General features: G+C 37.4%; 1 protein-coding gene across 2 annotated transcripts in view; it reads right to left on the bottom strand.

Annotated features, from left to right (window-relative positions):
* LOC306849221 (mediator of RNA polymerase II transcription subunit 27-like) overlaps positions 1-21369 on the bottom strand; it is a 58807-nt gene that overhangs the window by 18548 nt on the left and 18890 nt on the right. For both annotated transcript variants that reach the window (XM_079384104.1, XM_079384105.1), the window contains exon 4: positions 13559-13652. In XM_079384104.1, coding sequence (XP_079240230.1) covers positions 13559-13652 — 94 coding nt within the window. The remainder of the gene's footprint in view (positions 1-13558; positions 13653-21369) is intronic.

Genomic DNA, 21369 nt, shown 5'->3' with positions numbered 1-21369 from the left:
CCATCGATCTGGACAAGCTCACAGAGACTGTAACATCTTATATCAGTTTCTGTGAGGATATGTGCATTCCTAACAGGACTCATCTAATCTACAACAATGACAAACCATGGTTCACTGCAAAACTCAGACAGCTCCGTCAGGCCAAAGAAGGTGCTTACAGAAAGGGGGATAAAGTCTTGTACAAACAGGCCAAATACACACTGGAAAAGGAGATCAGAGTGGCAAAGAGGAATTATTCTGACAAGCTAAGGAAAAAAATTATTTTCCAGTGATCCTGCTTCAGTGTGGAGAGGAATGAAGGATACCACCAGTTACAAGACACCATCCCCCAGCACTCTGGAGAATCAACACCTAGCAGACGACCTGAACGAGTTTTATTGTCGTTTTGAAAAAATCACCCCACACCCACCCTGAACACCTCTCCACACAACCATTAACACCTCCAGCAACCCTCCTCTCCCCCACACCTACAATTCAAATCAGCGAAGAAGATGTGTGCCAGATCTTCAGGAAGAACAAAAGAAGGAAAGCACCAGGCCCAGATGGTGTGTCACCAGCCTGCCTAAAAATCTGTGCTGATCAGCTGGCCCCCATCTTCACACAGATCTTCAACAGTTCACTGGAGCTGTGTGAAGTCCCCTCATGCTTCAAACGCTCCACCATCATCCCCGTCCCAAAGTAACCCAAAATTACTGGACTTAATAACTACAGACCTGTGGCCCTAACGTCTGTAGCCATGAAATAATTTGAAAGACTGATTTTGGCTTATCTGAAGACATCACCGGACCCTTACTGGACCCCCTGCAGTTTGCCTACAGAGCAAACAGGTCTGTGGATGATGCAGTCAAGATGGGACTGCACTTCATCCTGAAGCATCTGGGCAGACCAGGGACTTATGTGAGGATCCTGTTTGTGGACTTCAGCTCCGCTTTTAACACCATCATCACGGAAACCCTTCAGAATAAACTAACCCAGCTCTCCATCCCCACCTCCGTCTGCCAGTGGATCAACAGCTTCCTGACAGACAGACAGACAGGAGCTAGTAAAGCTTGGTAAATTCACAACCAGCACTGGAGCTCCTCAGGGCTGCGTTCTCTCCCCACTGCTCTTCTCCCTCTACACCAACAACTGCACATCTAAAGACCCCTCTGTTAAGCTCCTGAAGTTTGCAGATGACACCACACTGATCGGCTCATCCAGGACGGTGACAAGTCTGCTTACAGACAGGTTGTTAAGGAGCTGGCTGTCTGGTGCAGTCTTAACAACCTGGAGCTTAACATGCTCAAAACTGTGGAGATGATAGTGGACTTCAGGAGAAACCCCCCTGCTCCCCCCCCCCACTCACCATCTTGAACAGCACTGTGACTGCAGTGGAGTCATTCAGATTCCTGGGCACCACCATCTCCCAGGACCTGAAGTGGGATATTCACATAGACTCCATTGTCAGAAAGGCCCAGCAGAGGTTGTACTTTCTTCGCCAGCTGGGGAAGTTCAACCTGCCACAGGAGCTGCTGAAACAGTTCTACTCCGCCATCATTGAATCCATCCTCTGCATTTCAATAACTGTCTGGTTCAGCTCAGCTACCAAATCTGACCTCAGAAGACTACAGAGAGTAGTCCGGACTGCTGAGCGAATCATTGGTACAACCCTCCTCACTCTCCAAGAGCTGTACTTATCCAGAGTGAGCAAAAGGGCTGGTAAAATCTGGACCCCTCACATCCAGCACACTCCCTCTTTGAACTGGTTACCCATACTCGGAATTTGTGCTCTGCATTTAACTCATCCAAAGTGCACACACACTTAGAAGTGAACACACACACACCGTGAACATAAATTGGGTAGCACTCGAAGCCGCAACCTTTAGGTTACGAGTCCGAACAATTAGGCCACGACTTCCCAGAATGTAAACAATGTATCCGCATACATATGTTGCATATGTGATGCTCTCCAAAATGGCGCTAGAGGGTGATGCGGAGAAGATGAATTGTTATATAAAGTAATTATTTTTGTCTTGTGTTTGCACAAAAAGTATTCTCGTAGCTTCGTAAAATTACGGTTAAACCACTGATGTCACATGGATTATTTTAACGATATCCTTACTATGTTTCTGAGCCTTTATCGTGTTAGGATCCTTGCTGTCTATGGGAGGGTCAGAAAGCTTCCGGAATTCATTAAAAGATCTTAATTTGTGTTCTGAAGATAAACGAAGGTCTTATGGGTTTGGAACGACATGAGGGTGAGTAATTAATGACAGAATTTTTATTGGGTGAACTATCCCTTTAAAACAGAACTGTGGCGACAACTTAGTTACGTCCAAGGACGTATTTGTTTTGTTTTTCTCCCTGTTTTTCTACGACAAGAAGTTTGGTTTGGAAGTTATTATTTGTTTGTATTTTCTTTTGTTATTTTTTGTCATTTATGAAGTTTATGGTTAATTTATGGGGAATAGGTTATATTATATAAGATGGTATGGTAATAATATGGTACTATGAAGTATACTATGGCATTTACATTTACATTTATTCATTTAGCTGACGCTTTTATCCAAAGCGACTTACAATTGCTATATATGTCAGAGGTCGCACGCCTCTGGAGCAACTAGGGGTTAAGTGTCTTGCTCAGGGACACATTGGTGTCTCACAGTAGATTCGAACCCGGGTCTCTCACACCAAAGGCATGTGTCTTATCCACTGCGCCATCACCACCCACTTAGTGATTTTCATTTTCTACCACATAATCATTAATGTATTATTTCCAAGCAACATACTTTAAAGTACAGATAAAGATAAATCCATATACATGTACGTTTAGCATGGTACGAGCTAAATTTGTGCATGTAACTGTGGTAATACTATGGGACTTGTTTGGTCTACTCTGTCTATCCACCTTTTTCCAGAGTAACTGATGAGCGCGCCAAGATGGATTCTAACTTACGTTTGGATGCTGTCATGTTCCATCTTCCATAGTTAAAATGGGGTAAAACAAACTGACTGAATTATTAAACTGAAACTTTTGCAGTGTAGTTAAATATAAAAATGTGTGCATGGTTATGCTGTGCTGTTACAGTAACAGCAATAAACTTTCTGTAAAAAAGCAATTCCTGTAAAGTTTTTGTTTTGTGCACCAGCAAATCTGTGTGTCTGGCACTGTATGCGTTACATTTTATGTCAAACGCTGACATAAGAAAATGATAATTCACCTATGTTAATATTGCTGTGTGTGAAATAATAAAATAATGTGATAAAATAATGTGCTGTTATCACTTTGTGAACAAAATCCCCAGAACTTTGCCCCGATCGGGAGCTGTATGTAGGATATGTGCACTCATGTTTATTTCAATGCAGCTAATCTTGGGTCACTTCATGTCATCTACCCCATTCATTAAACTATTACAGGTGACTTGCTGCAAAAAAAGTCATTGCGACACTGTAAAGTGATAAAACTAATGCTCGGAAAATATGCTAATTTGACTAGAAATACCAGAGACCGTTCCAGTAGGAGTCTGGCAAGACTTCCACATTTAGGAAAAAAAGTGGATAGGTAAAAATAAAAACACAAAAAAAACTTAAAGCAAGTACTTCCATTTTCAGACAAAGAAAGAGTAATATACTGGGAATACAGAAAAATGTGTCCAACAGAAGAAAGCAAGTCAAACGTTTGGAACAGAAATTATTTTTGTAAAATATCCTTACACGAGGCTCCTTCAATCACCTGACATCTAGCAAACAAGAGTGTATAGATATCTAGTGTATGGTACACTGGCAAGTTCTCACACACACACCCTTCAAAACTGAACAGTGGGGGAAAACTAAACTCTGTAGACAAGATCAATCATGTCAAGATCTAACAGAAATAACCATTCAGACCCGTTGGTACCCCGTGAGCCTCACAACACATGTTTTTCCCGCTTTAAGGTTTGCTTATTAAATTCATGTCTGTCAGAATAGCTGAACGCCTGGCCTCTGCCCGGAGCCGCTTGGCGCTGGCAGCCGACACCAGCACTCACATCCTGAATCCATTACCCCTGACAGCCTTTAAAGTCATAGTTCTCCCAAATGTAAATTGAAATATTATTTTTCTTGCCAGAAAGGGAACTTAGCCCAAAAACGAAAGCAGTTATTTTTGTTCACTTATAACGGCTGCCTTAGAGGGAAGCTAGTATGTGAAGACAAAAAAAGCATATATATCCTATATTATAGGGCTGGGCGATAAATCGATTTTATCGATTAACTCGAATGGGTAGTTTACGTCGACTTGTTTGAATGAAAATTGGTTTTGGCTTTAACATCCGCCGACCCTCCCCTCTGGGCTCCCGTAGTTCCGAATGGGCTCAGCCCTCCCCCAACGGGTTTGCCATATACGTTGGGCCGATAGACGATGCCATCGTCCATCGCCGATGGCTGATAGACATCACAATGTTAAGCCGGCATCATGATCCCCCAAAATCCGCCGCATCCCAATACCGCGTACGGAAAGAAAATGAAGTGTACTACGGAACTCCTTAAAGGGAATAAATACAAGATGGGAGGAAAATATATATATTTCAATACTTTCTCTCGCAGTTTTATCATCAGGTAATCATACTGTATATACAATTGCAGGTATCAGGGAGCCGCTATTACGCCTGGCATTGAAACGGCTTTTGAATGTACGATTGGTTTCGAGATTCACGATCGCACGTACTCTGTTTATACTATGGAGCGGCAGTACTTACCACACATTTTACAAGATCAGATGTTTTTCAGTGGTACTCAGGATCTGCAAATCATTCGCCATCGTCCCGCCAAAAAAAAACCCGTTTGCACTTTATCAGAACATTTACATTTTCACTGTTTACAATGGCAGGGCCTGCCATCTTGTTTTTTTGGCTTCTTGTTTCTGATTGCACTTTAACCCCAAGGGGGAAATCCAGATCAAATCCGAGAAGGAAAATCAAAACAAAAGAAAGTTAAAACTTGTTTTGAACAATTTGTTTTTGTCATCTGCAGATTGATTTTAAGTAGGGGGGAAAAAAATCGATTTAAATCGTAAATCAGATTTTTTGTGAATTTTTTTTTTTTTTTTCTTAGACCATATCGCCCAGCCCTACTTTATTAAATATATTTATTATGCTTGTTGAAAACAAAATATATTAAAGTATAAACAAGCATGTATATATATATATATATATATATATATTACATTTATCATATAATTTGCTGAGAACAAAACTAAAAAAATAATGATTCTTTTAGAGTGACTAAACTATAATTAAAAAAATATTACAAGTTCCAGAATAAGTTTTAGCTAATTATATAAATATAAAGATAATAATATAATATAAAGAGAGCAAAATAAATATGAGGTCATGATGATCCAACGGGGTTGATGTATGAATTAAAAAAATAAAATGAAAGTTAAAACAAAGAATAAAACTAAATACAAAAAAGAGAAATACAAATTGAATAAAAAAATCCAAACAAAACTAAAAACAAGAGTAAAGCAGATTAAATATTAAAAATAAAATATAAAATAATTAAAAATAATCAAATAAAATTTGTGCTAGATTACGTCTTAGCTCATTTTAAATAAAATAAAATCTGAACCAACAGGAGTGAACATAAATTAATAAATAAATAACATTAAAACTAAAACAAAAAACAAAGAAAACAGAAAAAAAATTATACTAATAAAATGAAACTAAATAATAAAATTAAAATTGTTTGAGATTCTCAGAGTGAGTTTGCCTTCTGGTCTTTCTTCTCCTTTCATGAGAGTCCTGCTGAGTTCTGCAGTAATAGAACCAGCACTGAGCACCAGCCGGTGGAGGCACAGAACTTCACAGAAACTTCACACACATTTTTTCCCACATGCTGAGTATCTTTTTCTTTTTGTCTTGTTTCACCACAAAATTATTTCTAAAAGAAACAGATTCATAGAGACTGTGAACACAGGACACCACACATTCAAAAACAACATATGCAACTATATTGTGTTCCTATTACCTGTCAAGCAATGACATTCACTGAGAACTGATTCATCAGATACTACAAAGAAACATTCACACAAAAGTACGTCTTTACTTACTAGATTTTTGAATGTGTTAAATTACTTCAGTTATTATTTTTCATGCACCCAACTTAAAAACTGTAATTTATGATAAAACTATTTTGTTTTGCACAGAGTAGCACAGCTGATCTCCATCGCCCTCCCCAAAAACCATGATCCCTTAAAGCAGGATTTCAGGAGTTGATCAAAGGCTTCTAAACAGCAAGGTTAATACATCCCAGCTTCCTAAAACACACCACTGATGTGTGAATCACCGACGCAAGACATTAAAAGAAAAACAACCTCAAAAAGCCGTATTTTCATATCTGAACTTTCAGCACAAGAGAATTTGCAAATAGTAGCTCGCCAGTGTGATTCAAGCAAATTCTCATAATATACAGAAACAAAAATGCCAAATCCCTTGCTGTAATTCTAGGTGTGAAGCCAGTTAGTAGCGTCAAGAGCCATTTCTAGGCATGCTTTTCAGCTATAAGCTATTGGAAAAGTACATTTCCGGCCTAAGGCCAGAGGAACAAATACTAGAAAGAAAAGAAGTTGACTTCAAGTGTGGTAAACGTAAACGTCAGGGCATCCTGGAAAGATTCATTAGCTGATCTTAAGTGCATCCCCGACCGACTGGATCGCAATGGCGGCAGATGGTATTTTTTATTTGGAGTGAGAGTGGGCCGCGGAGAGGGAGGGGAAAGTGGCAAAAACTGTGAGATTGGACAAAAAAGAAACAGTTTCTAAGCAACAAGTGAGATCTCAAATCAACTGCGAACAAGGAAGGAAAGAAGCCAGGCGAGAACGTGGCCAAGCGTCTTGCTCCCCATGACCTTTCCTTTGAGAAAAATGGATCCTCATTCAAGTTGCTTGAGACTAAAATAAGTTTCATGTTCAGCCGAACCGCTCCACTGTATGCTTTTCAGCTCGTTTCTAAAACGCGACTGCATTTACTTTGGCAGAACTGGGGGAAATAAGACCCCTTTTACATGTGCCAGTAGCATGCGTTTTGTATCAGGGCAGTATCTGGATAATATTTACCTTTTGCATCAGATTGCAGATTACCGTGCTTAATTGAAAAAATAAAAAATAAAAAAAATGTGAGAACATTATGACCCAATAGAGGTGATATAAATTTATAAAACAAAACTAAACAGAAAGAAAGAATAACTAAAAACTAAAATTAAATTAAATAAGTTCTAGCTACTTATAAATATTTCCAGAATAAAATATGAGAAACATTATGGTCCAACAAGGGTGATATAAAAATTAATAAACAAAATGAATAATAATAATAATAAAAAAACTATGACAAATAAAGATTTAAAATAAAATCAATTAAAAAATATTATTGGGGAAAAAATATTATTTGGAAATGCTACCAAGTGCTATCTGAAATGTTTATGTCCTTTATAAAAAAAAAAATTATATAAAAAGAATATATTTATAATAAAAAGTGTGTGCATGTTTTTAATGTATAATAAAGTTTTAAAATAGACCAGGAAAGTGACACGAGGGAGGATTTGGGGACATAAATGAGAGATTCCAAGTGTAGTCCAGCGGAATAACTCATGGGATATTGTTCATTAAAACGGATGACCAGATCCCAAGGGAGAATCGCATTGTCTTTTTCACATAGCGAGGGCTGAATAAAAATAAAAAGAGAAGAAGCTGATACACAATTAACAAATCCGATAATGATTATTTGATATAAACCAATGTGGTCAGAATAAATCCCTGAACTCCTTCAACATTGTCAAATGTGACAACTGTGATTCGATCACTGAAAATGCATGTTAATAGCAGATGTAAAGGTGGCATCTCATCCTATAGCCTACCTAACAGGGCTGTTGCTGCACTCCAAATAGCACCGGGAGGAGCTGTTTTTAGGGAAAAATGTCAGTTTGACAGATTTTGAGGTGCACAAATTGCACTATTTTGACAATCTTGGAAATCTGAATGCCACAGCTGAGGTCTCTGAGAGTGTCCACCTCATTAGCTTTCAGCACAGCTTTCTGTAGCATCAAAAAACACAAGGAACAAGCTGACACACCATAACGCCCCTGAGTGCAAAGAGGGGTGTTTTCCAATAGCCTCTTCCACCTCTCGGAGTACGACCCGCTCTGACCTCTCCACCTCACGCCGCTTCTGTCCTCATCAGCACAATGCCATACTCAGAGGTTGTTCTGGAATACCGTCAATATTCCGCACGCTGCCTCACGCCCATCCGCCCCCGAGCTTCGGACTGCCGTGGCAGCGACCTTGATGCGGGAGAAATATTTTTAATGTAGAGTTCAGTAGCAGAACAAGGTCACTTTAGAATTCAATTAACAAAAAATTGTTTGACTCTGCTCCAGTGTGAACCTTTGAGCTGACCAGTCCACAATGATTCAGTCAAGGTGGAAAAGAAAGCAAGGGGACAAGCAGCTGGCGCACACAATCTGACGCACTGCTTTGTAGGGTTCATATGGATGATTCAGATTCGGATCTGACTCCCATGAACATTTACATGCTTCTGTCTTTTCTCCATTTCATCCTAAATGTTATTTTTTTCTGCCTGGATTTACAATATTCTACTTGTTAATCAGACCATTTATGAAATAAATAAATGGACATGAAAAACTGATTCTATTTTAAAATATTAATATTACAATATTATTACACTGCCATTAAAAAGTCTGGGATTAGTAAGATTTTCAATGTTTTTAAGTCTCTTATTCTCACCAAATCTGCATTTATTTGATCAAAAATAGTAAAAACAGTAATAAATTTGTGAAATATTCTAATTAAAACTTTAAAATAGATTTCCTTCTAATACATTTTAAGATGTGATTTATTTCTGATGGCAAAGCTGAATTTTCAGCATTATTACTCCAGTCTTCAGTCACATGATTCTTCAGAAATCATACTAATATGCCGATTTGTTGCTTCTTATTATCAATGTTGAAAACCACTTCATATTTTTGTGGAAACTGATTTTTTTTTTTTTTTTCAGGATTCTATGAGGAATAGAAAGTTTAAAAATGTATTTATAGAATTTTTTATATAATTTCTAACATTATAAATGTCTTTACTGCCATTTTTGATCCATTAAAAAAAGTTGATTTCTTTCAAAAAAAGTACAAAAAATACAAAAACAAATATTTGACTACAGAATGCTGTAATTGACCAATCAGAAAAAAGATTCCAGAGAGACAAGATATAAAATATGAGCAGAATAGTAAACAGACACCGTGATGTAGAAGTGGGAATGTGTGAGACATGAGAGACCTTTCTGGAATCTACAGCTCAAAATCACTATCAGCCGCTCACAGGCTTCAAGAAAACTGTATATTCTACTGATGCCAGTTAAAAGCATCTCTGTGCAACTGCCTATACACATGTTCATTTCCATACACACTGTACATCTGTAACTCAGGCAGAACCCTGTGGGACGTTTCACGTTCATAACTCGCTTTGATCCAGAACACTGCAGGAGTGACCAGCTCCAGTCTGTGGCAGCACTTTTAAAAGTCGGTTTTAAGATCTAAAATGCATCTCTCCACTGCTCTGAAAATAATAATATTGTACGTCACGCTTCAGCATATAGTTAATAACTGTCATGGAAGAGGGTATGAGGTTAAGCTAATGGAATTACAGGTCCAAGGAAAGCAGGTAGAGGGCCTGGGAAAGACGCATTTTCCTTGCTAATTAACACCCCCTAATTATGGTCGGGCAAGGCTGTTCGGCAGAATCTGCCCGTAGAGAGCCGTCCCGTGCCCCAATTAATGCCATCGCACTCTGCACAGCCGGGCCTGTTTACAAACTGATTTTAAAGAGAAGCAGCACTGCTGTGGAGAAAGCTTGATTGCTTCTTGTTATAAATGGCAGATGTGTACCACACTGATGTTTTCTAATCCTCCCTTCCATTCATTGTTCTTGTACATCTACAGGAAAGGGACAGGAACACAAACTAACAATAAGTTAACCTCTAATATAGTGGTTCTCAATTGGTGAGTTTAAAATAAAATGTAATAAAATAAAAAAAATAAAAAAATTATATATATAAAAAAAAATTGAAATCTGATGTTCAATACAATGGAAAATAAATTAAAATTAAATAAAATAAAAAATAAAATAAAAACAATGACTGATTGGGTAAACCCTCTCAAACTCAAAAAGCATAATCTTTATTTAGACATGCACAAACTGTCCATCAAACTGTCCTTTTTTTCTCAACGCTTTGTTGAGCACCGTACAAAAGCACGTCCGACGAAGGGCCTGGCAGCGATTTAGCCTCCACGGTGACAGATCACTCCGGCCTGCCAACTGGGCCATCTGGAAGTGCATGCCCTGTGGGTGTGAACCACTGAACTCCCACTGCTGTGGAAGGGGCATTTGTAGTCTTCCTGGCACCGCTGCCAAGATCCCTCAGTCTCTCTTTCCTCTCACTCAGTGTTGCCAAAAGACATGACGGCAGCAGAGAAGTGTCAGAGGAAGTCTCAAAGGTAAGGGGGATGGTGTGTGGTGTGAATGATCCAAGTGACAACTGACATCATCTCAGAATGTGATAATTCAGCCCAAAAAGTCTGCAAAACATCATCTAGGTAGAGGGGAAAACATTACCAGGAGACAAAATACCAGTGATAAAGTCGTGACGTATTGTCAAGTATGGTGACCCATACTCGAAATTGGTGCTCTGCGTTTAACCCATCCAAGTGCACACACACAGCAGTGAGTAGTGAACAAATCCACACACACACACACACACACCGTGAACACACACCCGGAGCAGTGGGCAGCCATGCTGCAGCGCCCGGGGAGCAATTGGGGGTTCGGTGCCTTGCTCAAGGGCACCTCAGTCGTGGTATTGAGGGTGGAGAGAGCGCTGTACATTCCCTCCCCCCACCTACAATTCCTGCCGGCCGGGGGCTTGAACTCGCAACCTTTCGATTACGAGTCCGACTCTCTAACCATTAGGCCACGACTTCCCCCAGGGGAAGGTTCACTGTATACACTGGTTCACTGTATACACTGATACAGTGAACCATTGGACAAAAATGTCCAAACGACCCATTGTGACAACTTATTGTTGCAATCAGGGGTGTCATGCACCTTTTCTTTTAAACTGAGGAGGCACCAAGTCTTGCCTGGCTCACGTTGTGACCCAGCTGAGATGAGACATGACTAAAGAGGAAGAAAAATGTGTAAACAACACGTAAATGATGACACAAGCAAATGGAAATGATCTGTGTGGCGTGGTTAGACTGGACAAATTTGGATAAATAAGTGATTACTGCCACACCATAAAAGACAAATATTTTTGTACGTACAATAATAACTATAATGTGTTTTTTTAATATAATATTTATTAATATTAATAGCAAAATATTTTCTGGTTTCTAAAATAACTTTTCCATTGAAAAATTGAATAATCAAATAAAGAGGAGGTGCAACCAAAACTCATACCATTAAATATAATTTTGTATTTTATTTTATTGCATTATTTATTATTATGACTACATTATTTTTTGACTATTGGCTTGCACTAACCTAAACTAACATGGTACTTATTTAACTTATTGATTACAATGTATTATTGTTAATACTTTGGTAATTATTCATATACAGTTTTTTAATAATATTTATAATAATAAAATGAGATTATTATTATTTTATTATTATTATTATTGCATACAAAATTAATTTGGCTCAAGTTTGAATGAGCATGACTTGTGGCTCTAATTTGTTTTCCCTGCTTTTACTATATGCATTGTTGCCATGAATGTAACAATCCAAACCTGGCATTAACCCAATGTTTTGTTTGGGGTCTGAGAGACCCAAAGGCCCCTTTAAAAGCTTGAAAAACATATTTAATATTTAAGTATCAGGTTAATACTTAATGACTGCTTCTAAGGTAATAAGGACGGACAGTAAACAATTTAACTTGGCATGCTTCAGACGTCTGCCATCAGAACTTACATCTGCTTTTTCAATAATACTTTCTCATGTGCTCTGGAATACAGAATTATATTTAAATTTCAAGATTGTAATTATATGTATTTTTTTAACACAAACAGCCATAGGGTCTCTGGGACCCCAAGATTGTCAATCCCGAAAAAGGAATCTAACAAGCAACCTTCCATGTTTGACATACCACTCTATTTAAAAATGAATGGGGAAGACAAAAAAATGGAAAAATAAAAATGGAACACTTTTTTGTTAATTCCCAGTATGCAATTTCAGCACCATTACACAGCCTCACAAAAGTCATAATTGCCTTAACACCACATGCAACTAATAATTAGCATAAACAAAAACTAAAATTATCCAGTTGTTGTTGGTGTGAATTTTTCCTAATGCAGCTAAAAGGATGTCTGTAAATCATTCAGGTAGTTCATCTGGAGTAGATCACTCTCTTCTGTCCGTCTTTGCTTCCATTATCACGCACGCACCCTCCAAAACTTTGAAAGTGTGGAGCGAACTCCTCAAAGAGTCAACAATCCCGGCCCCTCTGGGATGTTCTCAGGGACAACTCACAAGGAGACTGACAGAGCAGTCAACAGAGAGATTTCTCCCCGAGTACAAGGACATCCAGCTCTCCTTCACCATTAACTCTTAGACACCATTAGTCAGAAAAAGCTTCTACATGGCTGCACTTTCTTGCTGTCCTACTTCATTAATGCCACTGGAAATGGAAACATTTAGCATTTTATGCAGCTTACCTACAAATAATAAATTTGAACACTTTTCCACTTTGAAATAGTCCATTTTAAATGAGCCTTGGCCCACAGGACACGACGGCACTTCTGGACCATGTTCACATATGGCTTCCTTTTTGCACGATAGAGCTTTAGTTGGCATCTGCAGATGGCACAGACAGAGATTTCTGGAAGTATTCCTGGGCCTATTTAGCAATGTCAATGACAGAGTCATGCCGATGAGTGATGCAGTGTCGTCTGAGGGCCCGAAGACTACAGGCATCCAACAAAGGTCTTCGGCCTTGACCCTGACGCAGAGATTTCTCCAGTTTCTCTGAATCTTTTGATGATGTTATGCACTGTAGATTTGCGAAGCCTTTGCAATTTGACGTTGAGGAACGTTGTTTTTAAAGTATTCCACAATCTTTTTACGCAGTCTTTCACAGATTGGAGAGCCTCTGCCCATCTTTACTTCTGAGAGACTCTGCCTCTCTAAGACATCCCTTTTATAGCTAAGCATGTTACAGACCTGATGTCAATTAACTTAATTGCTAGATGTTCTCCCAGCTGAATCTTTTCAAAATGTCTTGCTTTTTCAGCCCCCGTGCCAACTTTTTTGTGACCTGTAGCAGGCATCACATTAGAAATTAGCTCATTTAGTGGATAAAAGTGTAACATTTCTCTGTTTAACATTTGTTATGTTCTCTATGTTCTCCCATAAATGTATCTAAAACAACCACTAAAATCCATTTTAAACATAAAACTTGTCATTCTGATGCAGATCATAAGATATAAATCATCAGATTATAAAGAAAAACCTCTTGAAGCGATCTTTGTAGCACCTCACCAAGAGAACTGCGGATGTCCCGTTTGGCCGGAAAAGCTCGATTGACAAATCTGGAAACATTCGTCCAATTCTGGATATGACATCATCAACATACCTGGAACAAGAAAAAAATATATATATTTTAAGACTTTTTCACTTCAAGTGTAAGTCAGAAGATCCTCGGGTCACAGTCACTGTCAATACCAAAATCAATGGCTTTTTGCATTGAAGGCTTGGTATTGAACAAAGTAATTGCTTCTTCTGATACAACAAATATCGATGGAGTCTAAACAAATTGAGGTGGCCGTATTAGCATGTAACGGTTGTTCTTGAATAACCACACTGAACTAACATCTTTGATTTGAATACACTTTTAAAATTTGAATGTTTTACCAGTTTTTTTTTTTTTTTTTGGTGTAACGTATACTATTATAGTACTTGTTTTGAATTAGCTTTTATTTTTATATTTTAAGTTTTTATTTCTATTTTAGTTTAAGTTTTAGTCATTTATAAAGATCAATATATATTTTATCCAACTTTATCTGCATACATACAAGTCCACTTACATAAAGTAATGTACACAACATATAAAATCTCAACTGTTGACTTATGTCACAAAACATAGCTACATTATCGCCCAGCACTTTACATAAATTTAAATGTGTAAATGACCCTAAATTTAACTGTATACATAAAGTATACTGTACTCGAATAGGACGTTATTTACTGTTTAGAATATCAATTGCTCGATTGCTTGTATTGTCGTAAAATATATATTGCAATTGTATTTCATCTGCAAAATGTGACACTAAGGTATAAGGTTATTAAGACCTTATAAACATCAACATCATGTTTCTGTAAAGCTGCTTCAAAATAATGCTTATTGTGAAAAGCGCTATACAAATAAATTTAACTTAATTTTATGTGCATTTGTCATTTTCATTATATTTACATTTTTAAAATTATATTTCATTATATCATTACATTTAAGGGGAAAGGAAAGTGGTGTGTGGCCAAGTATGGTGACCCATACTCGGAATTTGTGTTCAACCCATCCAAGTGTACACACAGTGGTGAACATACACCCGGAGCGGTTTTATTTTATTATAATTTTAATATTTCATATTTTAATAATTTTATTTCAGTGTTCGTAATTTTGGTACTACGACTTGAACATTTTATTTCAGTTAGTTCTCAATGGAACATCTCTAATGTTTGTTTACGTTTTTTTTTACATTTTATTTCAGCTTTATTTAAATGACGAAAAATTTATATATTTATATATATATATATTAAACTGATATCTGAAATAAACATCAGAGGCAACAACAAATACTGTATAAGCTCTACACTGAATGCATTAAGGCATCGATTTGCATTCACCATCAACAAGAGGCTCCACTGTTCCACATCTGACATAACCTTCAGTGCTTCAAAAGAAAACGAATACTTAAAACCCTGCCAGTTGCTCAACAGCCTCGTTAGACATCAATAAATTGGACTGAGTGTGCCAAAAGCCTTCAGCCATCCCTGGAGTCAGCAGAACAGTCCCCAAGAAGAGTCGCCCAACATGTATTGTGGGGTCAATGCTAATAAGGGTTTAATGAAAATCTCTGTTGCCATCAGCTATCAATAGACTTGAGGGACTGGCCCTGCACACAGACGAGGGAAATAATTCATTAAAGAACCGATGGTGGGCGGCTGGTGGAGAGATTTGCTTAAAAGTCATTTGAAAGTTATTGGACCAACTATGGAGATAATATTTCTTAACGCTGGTTGTGGAGAACCCAGGTAACACACGGATAGGGGCAAACGTGGACACGCATGTGCTTGCGTACACACACGCCTGAAAGTGCAATGCAGCTGGAGGAATCGACAAAGATTAAGTTGCCTCATCACGTTGAAAGTTCTCCCTGATTTTCCTGAAACAGCATTTTCTTTCCCAGAAGGGGAGATCAAAAGCAAAGAGAAATTGTTCAACATACCTCTCTGTTTGTTCACAATTTCCCTCGTGCCTGCACTAAGGTTGCTCATTTACTGGCTTAAATTAAATAACAGCATATTAAATAAGCGAGAACATCACTAGAGTTTATCACCGGCTCGACATATGCTTAGTAAAATCTTTATATAAGGAGTTTGGGAATCATTAGGCCAAGAATAAACTAGTTTTTAACTTTTGGGAGAAAACGTGAGCAGTGCTTGCACATGCAAAACTTGCCAATACAGTTCTACGGCATTTCTATGCAGTTGCTAGGGTGTTCTGGATGTTTGCTTGGAGGTTTCCCACTAGCCCAATTCTGTTTGTAAGATATTCTGGTTTCTAGATATGGCTGGTGTCTTTCAAAGTAACTTAATAGGACTTTTTGGATTGTTTCATAGTCCACTAGGTCAAAATAAGAGGTGTGATCGCTTTTAAATCCATTAACACATTTCACCACAACAATTCCAATGACTAGAGGTATCATCCTTATCTGACGCACATGCTGTGGGAAAAGTTATGCATTGAACTTGATACTTAAGGGGTTCAAATCCCTAACCTTAAATGGATTTCACCCAAAAATTAAACTTCAGCCATCATTTACTCTCCCTTTACTTTATCGTTGAAACACAAATTAAGATATTTATAATGATAACTAGGAGGTTTATGTTGCTCCACTGAAAGCCCAGGTAACCAAAACTTGAAAGATCCAAAACCGTTATAAAGGCATCGTAAAATAAAGTGGTTTAGTCCATTTCTTGTATAAAAAATACAACATTTGTATGATGAATAGAAGTAATTTGGGTTTTAATTTACATCTAAACAATGCTCAGCACGTCATGCTTAGACCCATAGGTTACATTAAAAACTTCTTAAAATATGTGACGAAGATTAACTAAAGTCTTATTGGTTTGGAACAACATGAGGGGAAGTAAATTATGAAAGAATTTCATTTTTGGGTGAACTATCAATTTAAGGGTATTTAAGGATAGTTTATATGATGTACTAAATATGGAAAAGTTTATCCTTTGCATTTTTCGCATACAGATGACAATGTTGCCAAAACGATCCCGATTCATATAAATCTGTGAATACGACTTAAAACGCTGTCTCCAGGCCAGACTAGTAGTTGATGCCACTTTGTACAGAAACAATATGCAATCACCTAATATTAATGCGCATGACGTCATCGTTTTCACTCATTTTATAGTTTACACAGAGACGATAATGGTGTCGTTTTCAAAATTGAGCACTTTGAAACCCATCTGCAAAAGTTTGCGTTTTCAGGCCCCCGAAATGCTGTTATGGTGTAAATGAACAAAAAGTACAACAAAAGTATTCAGTTTTTTAGTTGAAAACAGTGTTGGGTAAATGCAACCCCAGTATGAACAATAGTAGAAGTGACTACTTACACAGTTATTACTTGAGCAGTTAGCTAAAGAAAATTGACATGCAAACATCACAAAACTCATTAAAACAAGCTTTAAATGAAACTTGTCAAACATGTCATAAGGAAAGCATGCGATACTGCATGCTAACTTCACATGAACCAAAACCTGCTCCTCCAGCCAATCGCAGACACTGCAGCAAAGCAATTATTTCATTCCTGGCATAGGCGGTTTATTGGCAATTGAATGTCTGGGATGTAACCAAATAGGGTTAGCAATTACATCTCCATTGGCACCACAGAGGAGTGTCGGCATGTTACAAGACAAGACATGTTTTAATATCTCCATGCTTCATAACTCATAATCTCTGGAGTGAAACCCACCTAATCTCCATGCAAACTAACTCATCATTGCTGGACTCACAGAAAAGGTTTTCTTCTTCTGTGGCTCTGATTGTTTTCTCAAGCCAAGCAGAGCATGAGTCTCATAATGGATTTTAGGCACAGCGAGGCTTAGATTAACATATCGAACATTACTTGCACATCAACAACTGTACACTCATTAAATCACTGTCTTCGCTTTTTGTATAACAAAATTAAGCCATTTTCTTGGCAAAACTGCCATATTCGTGACAAATGTGTCACAGTGACACTGTACCTGTCAAAAAAACAAACATTAAAACAGTGATTTTTTTATCCACATTTCATTTTAGTGGCTTAATGTAACAAATATTTCACACAAGAGACCACATAGAAAACAAATCATGTAGTATTCTAGAAAAAATATAACAGTAAAATATCAACCTAAACTATGCAACGTTGCAGTTCCTCATAGTTCCTGCCAAACTGGCAATTTATTTACTCACCAAAGCCAATATTTACTCCCATTTGGTATTTGGCTGCCTTGAAACCACAGTGTTTAAAGGTCCTTGTTAAAGTCCCTCCCTCTGGCCATGCCCCAGGCCGCCTCTCTGAACAGGTTTTTAATTGTCTACTACCCATCTGCCCTGTTATACCACTGCACTGTACAGGACGAGACCAAGAAAGGTCAAGAAATCCAATGGAAGAGGATGTGGCTGTATCATCTGACCTTGAGTGTGCTGTAATGCTGTCAATCAGCAAGCCACCATGGGCCATTTTGCCAGTGATGGCTTCATTTCGGATTAAAATATTCAGTAGAAACTCGTCATTCAGAGTTCAATTTACTTTCTTGACCAGGTGTAACGTCTCAGGCGCTGTTGAGGAAGCTACTAGCAACTCAATTAAAAGTATTCAAATGAGAGTCAAGCCAGCCCTCAGGAAAAACAGCGATCTGAAATCTTTGCCCATCTTGGACCACAGATCGTTTTCAACCAATCACCTGAACTGTAAATGTCATGCATCTAAAATCTCTGTCGAGCCACAGGAGAATGACATAACACTGACTGGCTGATGAAAAAAATAAAATAAAAATTCAAACTTGGCACAAAACTCTCAGGCCTGGTTGGGACGCATAACATTGGTCTTCATCATAAATTTAAGGGATAGTTCACCCAAAAAGAAAATTGTGTCTTCATTTACTCTCAGTCATCTTGTTCCAAACCTGTATGACTTTCGGTATTCTGTGGGACAAATCTGTAAAAATAAATTAAATTAAAATGCCAATGCATAAATAATGACTGAATTCGGGGGTGAACTATCCCTTTAATATTCCCAATTTTGCTCTAATTTACACTGAAAAAACATTTACTGTACAAAAATCCTCTATAGTGTTGGGCTTTTTTTGATCTGAAAATACTAGCGAGAGCTGTTTGAGGGTATGAATGATTACACCACGAGATTCTGTAGGAAGACGCAAATGTTGGTTTCTTTTTCCACAAACCTTGTAATCTAAATGCAAAGTTAATGAATGCTCCATGGACATGTAGGTTCTGCAGCAGTTTAAGGATCTAGTGTAGTGTGATCTGAATGTTAATGCACCAGATTATCATCCAGATGATGAAACATTTTCAGTGGATTACATGCCAACTGCTTAAAAACTGACGCGGCCACAAGAAAGGGCATCTTTAGACACCCCTGAGGATGGCAGGAAGTCAGTGTCAGGGGACCACAAAAAAGGAGATGCGTGTACTTTGTTCATCTTGATGTAACGGGGTAACATTGCTCTCTCAGTGTGATGGATGATACAAAGTGATCAAATAGCTCTTTCTTGTGACTGCATGTGAGGGTGAGATGAATACTGATAAACGAGTGCTGTCTTCCTCTCTTTCCTTTAATCAGGGATCAGCTATGACTAAAATTTTCATAACACTCTGCTCTCTAAGCTTTGCTGCAATGCAGCACAGGAAAAAGACACTTCTTGACCAGCGCTCCCTTCAGTCTGAAGATTGAACATGAAACAGTCTAGATGCACTTCATGATATGTTTCAACATAGTCCAAAATAACGGTTTAAAATACACGCTAAAATAAAGAATAAAAACTATGAAAATGTTGCGAGTTCAAATCATATTAGTTTGTTTATAACAATATCACAAAAGTTGACACTTTCACCATGTCTCCTTTATTTAACTGATCAATCAAGTTAAATTGAAATTTGAGTGTGAAAAGTTAATTAAATATGATTCATTTCTTAAACTTTTTCTGGTATTTTTGTGTTTGACGGGTAGATTATGGATAGAATTCATATAATACTGACTAACTAACATTCAGAAAGCCACCTTATGTGCGTGTGTGTGTATATATGCATTCATTCATCCATCAAATATAAAAACATTAGAAAAAAATTCAAATATATGAATCCATAATCTACCCATCAAACACAAAAATACCAGAAAAAGTTTAACAAATGAATTATCCATGTATCCATCTATCGTTCAAATCTAAAATATCTGAAAAAATTAAATATGAATATAAAAAATACTATCATCCATACATCATTCAACACACAAATATCAGAAAAATAATATCAATTTTATCTATCCATCAATGTAGTGTTCAAACATTAAAGAAATCAGAAAAATAAAAATACATGAATTTTAACCATTTATCAATCCATCCATCATTCAAAACTGCAAATCTGAAAAAAAAAAAAAAAAATTTAATTCTACCTATCCATATATCTATCCTTCCATCCATCTATCCTATATAAACCCTCAAACTTCAATGCTTTTTAAACTTTTTTTTCCAAAGCTTTCAAACACATTCAAAGTTTTTCTTTGCAAACTTTGCTTTTCTAATTAAAATTAGTCAGATTAATTTTTTGAATTTGAATGCAATTCTGTTTCCTTGCATTCAAACTCAATTAAAACAGGAACTAGAAAGAAATTTGAAAAGTCATTCTTAAATCAGTTCTGAACAGCACACAACTCAGAATGTTACTGTATGTTTACATACGTATATGTAAGACTAAAATGAGTAAAATTAATAATGCCACCTCTTCATTACAACCTTAATTAGAATTCAAAAGCATCTTTGCAAAGAATGGCACCTTACAAAACTCAGTGAACAAGCCAATGGCAAAACTCCCTGAGATAGAGATGAGGAAGAAACCTTGGGAAAAGCCTTTGGGAGGCCCACCTGGGAAAGCCCATCTTCTCAGACTGGCACAGTTTTAAACACTTTTACAACAAAGCATTCACAAATGCAAATTTTAAAGAGATGTAATCCAGACTTAGCCATTCTGAAATTAACTGATTTATAATAAACTAGAAATCTATGCTATGTGCATATCGGAGGGATGGAGACAGACACAGGTTGTAGCTGCTGTTAATTATAGTAACATGTAAAGTAAATCTGCAGGTCTCATGAGGGTGGACTGGTGAATTAGTCTCGGTTCAGTAACTGTGGCTTTGCCTGTCTGGCCGATAGGAGCAGGAGGAGGCACTAAAATGACAACATTGATCCTAGGAGGGCGGCAGTCTCATATACTGAGGATTCAAAAGCAACAGAAAGCCCTGAGTGGCGAATACAAAGGTCACCTTGAGCTGAGTGGGGTGACTTTCAATACATATAGTATGATGCAGTAAACCCCTCACTGATTAGCCGTTTCATTACCTTATTCATCCAGAAATTCAAACCGTTCACAAAATAAACAGATTACATAAAGTACTACAAGGTATTTATCAAATCATATAACTGCTGTCTGCTTAGCTGGTGGGAAAGCGTTCAAGCGCAGACCCGATCCCTTTGAGCCAGATTATATGAGTAAATGCTGTGTAATTGTGTTTACAGGATTAATATTGCTATGAATGCATAGGATGGGACCAGCTATCATTCAGACTCTCCTCTGGGCCTCAATTATCAGGCTAGTTTAATACGATTTTAAAACAAATCGTTTTGTAGCAACTCCTGCTGGTTCATTAATGGCAGTATGAATGATTATGACAGACTGATTGAATAAATGAATCAATAGAGCCTCTGATTTTTTGATTTGATTATTTTGAAGGTTCTTTAGGCCTCTACTCATTTTCTTTTTATCATTATAAATG

The sequence above is a fragment of the Barbus barbus genome, assembly GCF_936440315.1.
Source record: "Barbus barbus genome assembly, chromosome: 29".
In the NCBI taxonomy this organism is placed as follows: Eukaryota; Metazoa; Chordata; class Actinopteri; order Cypriniformes; family Cyprinidae; genus Barbus; species Barbus barbus.
Note: the sequence above shows the minus strand (reverse complement) of the source record. Positions and strands in the feature narration are given on the sequence as shown.